This window comes from Egretta garzetta, unplaced genomic scaffold (assembly GCF_000687185.1).
Source record: "Egretta garzetta isolate BGI_Z169 unplaced genomic scaffold, ASM68718v1 scaffold326, whole genome shotgun sequence".
Lineage (NCBI taxonomy): Eukaryota > Metazoa > Chordata > Aves > Pelecaniformes > Ardeidae > Egretta > Egretta garzetta.
The window spans coordinates 835957-843668 of record NW_009260026.1 but is presented as its reverse complement, the minus strand read 5'-3'; the positions used below and the strand labels follow the sequence as shown (position 1 = coordinate 843668).

The following is a 7712-nucleotide window of genomic DNA, read 5'->3' as shown; positions in this document are numbered from 1 at the left end:
TGAACCGCTTCTGATAAGCAATAATCAGAGTGACGGTGTTCAAACCAGAAACCCAAGACATGGTCTATTGGCATTTGCATCATATTTCGGTCTCTGCATCTGGCATTTTGGGTCAAAGTCAGCAATAGTTTCTTCTCATTCTCATAACCACATTCTTCTCTGATTTTATACTGCAGTTGGCTTGTGACTCATGCGTTTAATTACCGCTACAGTTGTTGCCCTGTTTGAAGCAATTTTGCACAAGAAAAACAAAGATCTGTTTGCTTGAAAAAAAAGCAAAAGTTTTCTCTCCTCACCACTTACAAAGCAGATGGGCAGCCACAAATGCCAAAGACCCATGCGTTGAGGGACACAGATAGCTCTGAGCTCTGACCAAACCCTGGTCTCCGTGCTGTTGAGTTTTGTGCTGACATCTAGACTTGCATTTGCAGCCCAGACTGTCTGGCCCCTTCCCACGTAACAGAACAAAGAAACAAAATTATCTGGAACCAAGTAACATAACTGCAGTTCACATCCAGACCTGCACATTGTGTCTCAGGCAAGAAATGAGGAAAGGTGTGATGACTGAGGAGATTCAGTGGGAGAGGAGAAGGCCACATCGAATGGCCCCAGTTCCACAGCCATCCCTTTAGCCAGTGTTCCACCTTGCCTAGGCAGCTCCAAAAGCCTCCAAGGCACCAGTAAACACCCAGCACCGATCATTAGACAGACTGCAGGCCCCAACTTTGCTCTGAGCAGGGCGTGCTGCAGCTTCCCCAGTGTGTCTGTCACCCATAAACAAGTAGCATTGTTAAAACCGTGCTCACGTCCATCAGTATAATATGCCCTGCATAATCTACCATGCTTTGCATATAACGCAGTCGCATGCACACACCAACACAGAACTTCACCTCTTGTCTACTTTGACATCCTCAGGCAAAAACTAGTTACAGGCATGTTTACAAGCACAACACTCTGCTCTGAGTTAAGTATGTGTGTCTTAATGATTGAAACTGAAGTAGAGAATTTGCCACCATACCATGCCCTTGCTGGGTGCCAAGGCAGGTTGGGGAGAACTGTTTGGGAGAGCTGTTTCTCTCCTGTTGTTGCTGCACTGCAGCAGGGTATAGATAACCTGGCTTAAAAAGCAAGCCTGGCCCTTCCAAAGATGCTAAGCTGGAGCAAGTTATCAGAATAGTCTGATACTGACACACCCAGAGCTCTTCCCACAAGGAGATCTCAGCATGTTTGCTGTGCCTTGCAGTTTTACAGAGGTGAGTTCAAATCAAGTGCAGACATGCTGTCAGGTCACCAGAATTAGCCCACAGGTAGCAGGAGCCCTAACTCTGTCCTGACGGTCCCAGCAGGTCTCCAAAGAGCATAAACCAGGGCCAAACACCACTGCATATGCATCTCCCTCCGTTCCCTCAACTCTGCGGGGATGTTTTGCAGGAGCTGGATGCCCTAGGGTCCCTATGGCTAAATGTGTGGGCAAAAATAGACTTTCATGGCACCTTCTGGCAAGGCTTCTACTAAGAAGGGCTGCTGATTGCAGGCCCTCTCTAAGTCCTTGCTATTATTTCCATTACTGCAGCAAAGCCAGGATTTCACTCCATGTTTCTATAATGCGGCTCCTACCTAACAGATTAATGTGACTAGGATGGTGGGGATGTGGTTTTACTTCTTTGTAAAAGTTTCTCTTCTCTTCAGCGCAATAACCTACATGCCTGCTAGGGTAATTTTCTTCCAATGAGATTGTAAGGTCTGTAAGGCAGGATTTCCCACTTCCACTTTAGTGCCAAACATAAATATGCATATGTTCAAACCTGTCCTATTTGACCATGTGCAACTTGCTGGGGATCCATCTCACAAAACTTTAGGAGTCTAAAAGTCAGATGGCCCAGGAGAAGTGGGTCAGAGAAACTGCCCTCTTTGGATGTCTGTCTGAAAATGAAATAAATTCTGCACATGCCTCTTCTTCTCCACTGACTAGAAAGACAGCCATGAGGGACACAGTTGGACTCAAGTGAGGGGAATACCATTCTAGCCTTTAATTTGCAAATAAGCAAGGAAATCAACAGTGTAAGACAATGCCCAGACCTGGTTGTTGGGGACAAAACTTTTTAATTTTCATTTAAATCTCACCAAAAATCTGTGACCATCTAAAGTTTTGTGTTCTCTTCAGACCAGGACAAACCACAGTAAGGACGTGGGAGCATTCAGGAAAGTATCAGGTTTGCATGGAGCGTGAAACTGTGATTGAACAAGTCATGTGTTTGCTGATCTTGGAATTCTGGCCAAAAAACACCAGATGTACTGAACAGTATTATTTATGTTGCAATTAATAAAAACACATCCATCACAGTCATCCCTGAGTGGGCAAACAATATTATAATCCCCACAAGTACACTGGGCAAGTATCAACATAATTAGCTCAGCTACATTTCACCTCCAGCTATGCGGAGTGCACTGCCTGGGGGAAAATACTCTCCTTGCTCTTGGAGCAACCCTACACTTTGGTGACTGACTGCCGAGGAGAACAAGGATACAATTGGAAATGGTCACACCTGGTTTCTGTCTTTTTTTGTTGTTACCACGCAGGTTTTGTCTACCGAAACTGTACGAGCAAGGGTTGGTCAGATCCATATCCGAGACCCGATATCGCTTGTGGCTACAATGTCAATGACACGACAAACGAGGCGAGAGTGAGTCTGAGTGCCCGTGACCACAGATCCAGATGGGCTACCTTGGGGCCCTGAGGGAGGAACATGTTAAGGAGAGACTGAATGATGTTGTGATTTAACTCAGGTGGGGTTATTGTTACAGGTGGTTTTCAGCATAAAGGCTTGCTCCAAATGATCAGAATGAGTTGCTCAGGGTAAAGCTTCAGTAGCTGATTTTACGAGAAAATATTTTTGCTAGATAGGAGGAGACACCTTTCCCTTGGTATGGGCTGATTTCTACCAGACAGTCAAAGGTAAAGATGCAAACGTATGTTCCCCTGCAGCGTTCCTATTTCATGACTCTGAAGACCATGTACACCATTGGATACTGCACCTCCTTCGTGACGCTGATGATAGCCTTGGTCGTCCTGGTCTCTTTTAGGTGAGGAGAAGCATCTCTAGTTTGCCTTTACCCAGGACTTCTGGTTATTTCAGCCAACAAAGGTCCTTCTGTTGGCTTTCAGGGCACGTTAAAAATTGAATTGTTTCTGCAATCTTCAGAGAAATCAGTGACAAAAATTATCTCTGAGTTTTGTCTCCCAGAAAACCTCAGGGCTGCTCCTCACATTGTGCTTTCCTGTCCCTTCCAAAATGTAGCTGGATGTATCTTGCAGACTGGTGTTTGCACTGTCTCCCTGCTGAGGTCTTCCCATGACTTCAGGGTCCCTCGGGCAGACTGTCTTTCCCCGTGCTGTTCTTTTCCCACTTGGCTAAAACTTTGCTCTAAGTACCACTGATTTCTGGGAAGGTGTTTCTGGCTTACAGCAGCGATCTGACAGTCAGCTTATCTTCACACATCCTTATAACCTGGAATTTGTACTTTGCTGCTTATTCAGTGAAATTAATTTCCCTCACAGTAAGTGTCAGGGTGGCACCTCTGGGCAGAAGGATCCCCAACTACTTTGCAAACTCACCTTCAGGCTGCATGGTGTCTGGACCCAGATTATGTGGAGATTTAATACAGAAAAAAATTGCAGGCACAAGTGCACTGTGCAGGCAAACCAAATAAAACCACCCTGGTGTGGATAAACATCTTGGTTTCATGTTACTCCAGAAGGGAGGGAGGGAGGCAGGCTAGACCAAGCATATTGGCATGAAATCGCAATTCTTCTGGCAATGTGCAGCTTGTTTTAGTACCTGAGTGGAACATATGTGACTTTAGCTTTTTAAGGTTCTCTCTAGGACATCCCTTTTGGGAAATGCATTACTCTTCCTCTCACAGACAGAAAAACAGCATTCTTAATTTGTCAGTTTAGCATTAATAAGGATTGAAACCTGCTGTTTATAGCCACAAGCTACCTGCGTTGGCTAGGAATGTAACTTCACACAACTTCTCTTTTTTTAACAGAAGACTTCGCTGTACGAGGAACTACATCCACATGCATCTCTTCACATCATTCATTTTGCGAGCCTCATCCAACTTCATCAAGGATGCCGTTTTGTTTTCCTCTGAAGACATAAATTACTGTGGGGCACACACGGTAACCCTCTGCCTTCCAGCTTGCTCCATGCTTCAGTTTCCCAGCAGGGTCCCGGCAGTAGTTAGTGTGCAGGGAAGGAAATCTCTGTCTCAGCTTTCCATTCAGCATGAGGGGTTATGGGAGGGGAAAGGTACACCCTGTCCCTTCTCCATCGCTCAGTCCTGCATGTTGGTGGTTCCTGGCTGAGATTTCCCCGTTTGGGGGAATTCTGCATGGGTGATGGTGGCATGAGGACACAAAAGCGGCCCAGGCTGGAGTATACACACAAAAACCCAGGTGCGGTTCCTCCCAACTATAGATGCCCTTACAAGTATTGGAGCAGAGGGCATCCAGGTCAGTCTGAAGTAGGTACCTGCATTCATCGTCTTGACTGCGTTGACTAAATGGCCACAGAAGATACCAGGAGTTCAGCACATCAACCCAGAAATGCCCAAACAGGCTGTGAACACTGGATACACCACCAGGGTGGAGATTCTGACATGGGTTTTAGATCCTGGTAGAAGGGGCTGGCAGGAAAAGTATGAGAATGCATTAAATATTGCTGATTTATACTACAGTGTGAGACCTGATAGTGAGATATGGGTTTGCACCCACAGAGCCTGGAAAAGGAACCTCACAAATTTTGAATTATTTTTTTTCCTTTTTCTTTTTATTGGCAGCAAAATATCTTGAAAACAGGAGAGGGGGCAGCATTGGAGACAATGTTCAATGCTTTAAACCAAAAGATAAGAATTAGGAAGGCAACCAACAAGAAAAAAAAGCTTTTTTTTTTGTTTTACCCCCCCCAGTTTTGCTGGATTTTTACTGCTGAACAAGAACATTTTGAGCAAATTTTAACTTGTCTTTATTGACCCTTTTTCTTAGGAAAAAAAGGCTGACAAATACATTGAGGCGCTTCTGTAAGGTGATATTAGTGCTACTGATACTAATAAGGTAGCTATAGTGAAACTTCTCTAAGACAGTAACCCAAACCCATGTGTCCATGACACATTTGGTTCTTGCTAGTGAGGCAGTTGATTAATGCATTTACGAGTGCCAGCCCTGCTTTCTTCTCATGTGAATGCCTGTCTCAAGGCCACCCGTTTAGACCCTTAATTGCTATAAAATCCCTATTTGACAAGATCTATCTACAGTGCTCTCTCTGTTAGAAGGTAGATATGAACCCAGACAGAAGCTAATTATCCTCTCTTTCCTCAGGTGGGGTGTAAGCTCACCATGGTCTTCTTTCAGTATTGCATCATGTCTAACTACAGCTGGCTCCTGGTGGAGGGACTGTACCTCCACACTCTCCTGGTTATTTCTTTCTTCTCGGAAAGGAAGTTCATCTGGCGGTTCATCGCCCTTGGATGGGGTACTGGTTCTCCTTTCCATAAGAATAACTGCGGGTTTGTTTTGCCTTTGGGGTGGACTTGTGGAGCAGTAATGAGCTTTTCCGATCGCAGGTGCCCCAACTGTGTTTGTGGCTGCATGGGCGGCTGCGAGGCAGCTCCATGAAAATATTGGGTAAGTTGCATGGAGGCGGGGGGGAAGGTGGCACGCCGTGGGGAGTGTGCCGGGGTCCTGTTCATTCCTAACCACTGGCAGCCAAGGAAACCAACCACTACCCCGCTGTGGTGCGAGCTTGGATCCCAGCGTGGGCGGGAGTAGAGCTCCAGCTGAGCAACCTGAGAAAGAACCTCAAGTTTAATTTGAGCGATTTTAAGGGTAGGAGGTAGCCCTCAAGTATGAATTCATCCCACGATGTTTTCAGCATCCATGTTTGACTTTCTAATTGGTGAAACTTTGTTCCTTTCTCTTCTCCCTTCCAAAACTTTGAACAGTGGTTGTATTTTAAGGGCAGGACATCCTGTGCAGGTGGACAGCTTTCTGTCAGAAATGTTGTGCAGCAAAGTGAGAACAGGAAATTGATTTTGTAGAAGAAGTGAATAGGGGCCTATCTGAAGTGCAAAGCAGACTAAACCCCTTTGAAAACACACTGGTGTTTTGATAACTGACTGCACCTTCTCTTCTGTTTTTACAGGTGTTGGGACATTAACACTAATGCCAATACCTGGTGGATCATTAGAGGCCCTGTAGTTTTCTCTATTTTTGTAAGTCTTTTCTGGGACAAGCAGATTCAAACAGCATTTTCAAATATCATGAAGTCAGAGATCATCTACCTAACATGCTTTAGAAGTGTGTTAATGAACTGATCTTAGACATGTGCCTGAACTGGTGTGACACATGAATTATGGCTTGAGCAGCTTACGCTCAGCAAGATTTAGTCAGTAACTAATGCCCCGAAGCTAAGTTCACAAGGAAAGCTAGAGTATCCTCCCAAGAAGCAAGAGCCTGAAGAAGATCAGGTTTCCACATCCTGTTGATTTCATATGAACTTGGCTGGCTTGTGAAAGCTTGTTTTGGACTGTTTCAAGGAAGGCTCCAGGGGAGAAACGAAGTGGCTGTGCATGTCAGTACAATTGCCTTTGTGTCTCCCGGTCAATGCCCCTCTAAGCGAAGCCAAAACCAACTTGCCTTACATGACCATTAGCTTTTGTTTTCAGCAACGAAAGCAGCTCACAGGCTGCACGCACCATGTGTTAGTGGACTGCAATTATACTACTACGGTATTGCTCACTGAAATAAGGCACAGGCATTGAAACTCAGTGTGAATCTACCCAGTACAAGGCAGTAGCGATGTAAAGTACAGTTTGGCACAAATAATACCCAACACCTATGGTTTGAGCATACGCTGGTGCTCACCTTCAGAGCTTTAGGTACCAAGGGGCTGGAGCTGCTTCTTGGGGATAGTTGTTCTGCCCTGCTGAGATGCTCGGGGGCAGACCACTCTGCAATGATCAATCTGAAACCCTAGTACAGAAACACTCGAGCTGCCAGTTACTCTCAAGTAGCCAGCTGACGCTCCAAGTGAGAACCCAAGAGTTGGCTGAGGTTTTTGTGTCGCCATTATATTTGCAAAACACGAACTGCAACATTTGCACGCTCTCTTGGAAACCCGAGCAGCAGAGACGGTGGGTTAAAGTTCTGCTCCCATTTACCACTGCGCAATCCTTCACGCCCGCCAGACAAGCAGAAGACCACACAAGTGATTCATGATCAACTTAATGAGGCCACAGCATTTATTTTTCTTAATGAATCAACCCTTACACTCCAGGAGCCACTCAGCAATACTTAAATGCCAACAATGCCCAGGCATTCTTCAAGGCGAAAAACACGATCTTAATTTATCCTTTGAGGGCCACTCACTGTCCCAAGTTTCCTCAAAATCCTGATCACATCTAGCTTAGCTACTTAAGGCAGGAGCCGCCTGCATGACTCTGCCTTTTTACCTAAAAGAGGCTTTTCTCAAGCCCATAGCCACAGACAAACAAACAGCCAGTCCTTCAGAATTCAGATCTAATCTCTTTATTCCTCACAGCCACAGTCCTTAGCAGTTCAAAGGGCAGAAAATCAACACTGATAAACTCCTTTGTGCTCCCAGGCTAACATTCATTGCTGTGCTGCCCACGGGCAATCGCCCCCAGCAGGA

The 7712-nt window shown here is 45.5% G+C and overlaps 1 protein-coding gene across 1 annotated transcript in view; it reads left to right on the top strand.

Moving 5' to 3' along the window:
- Positions 1-7712, top strand: part of SCTR (secretin receptor) — a 21634-nt gene that overhangs the window by 10928 nt on the left and 2994 nt on the right. The window contains exons 4-9 of the mRNA XM_009640850.2: positions 2581-2684; positions 2987-3084; positions 4051-4183; positions 5381-5534; positions 5626-5686; positions 6204-6273. Coding sequence (XP_009639145.1) covers positions 2581-2684; positions 2987-3084; positions 4051-4183; positions 5381-5534; positions 5626-5686; positions 6204-6273 — 620 coding nt within the window. The remainder of the gene's footprint in view (positions 1-2580; positions 2685-2986; positions 3085-4050; positions 4184-5380; positions 5535-5625; positions 5687-6203; positions 6274-7712) is intronic.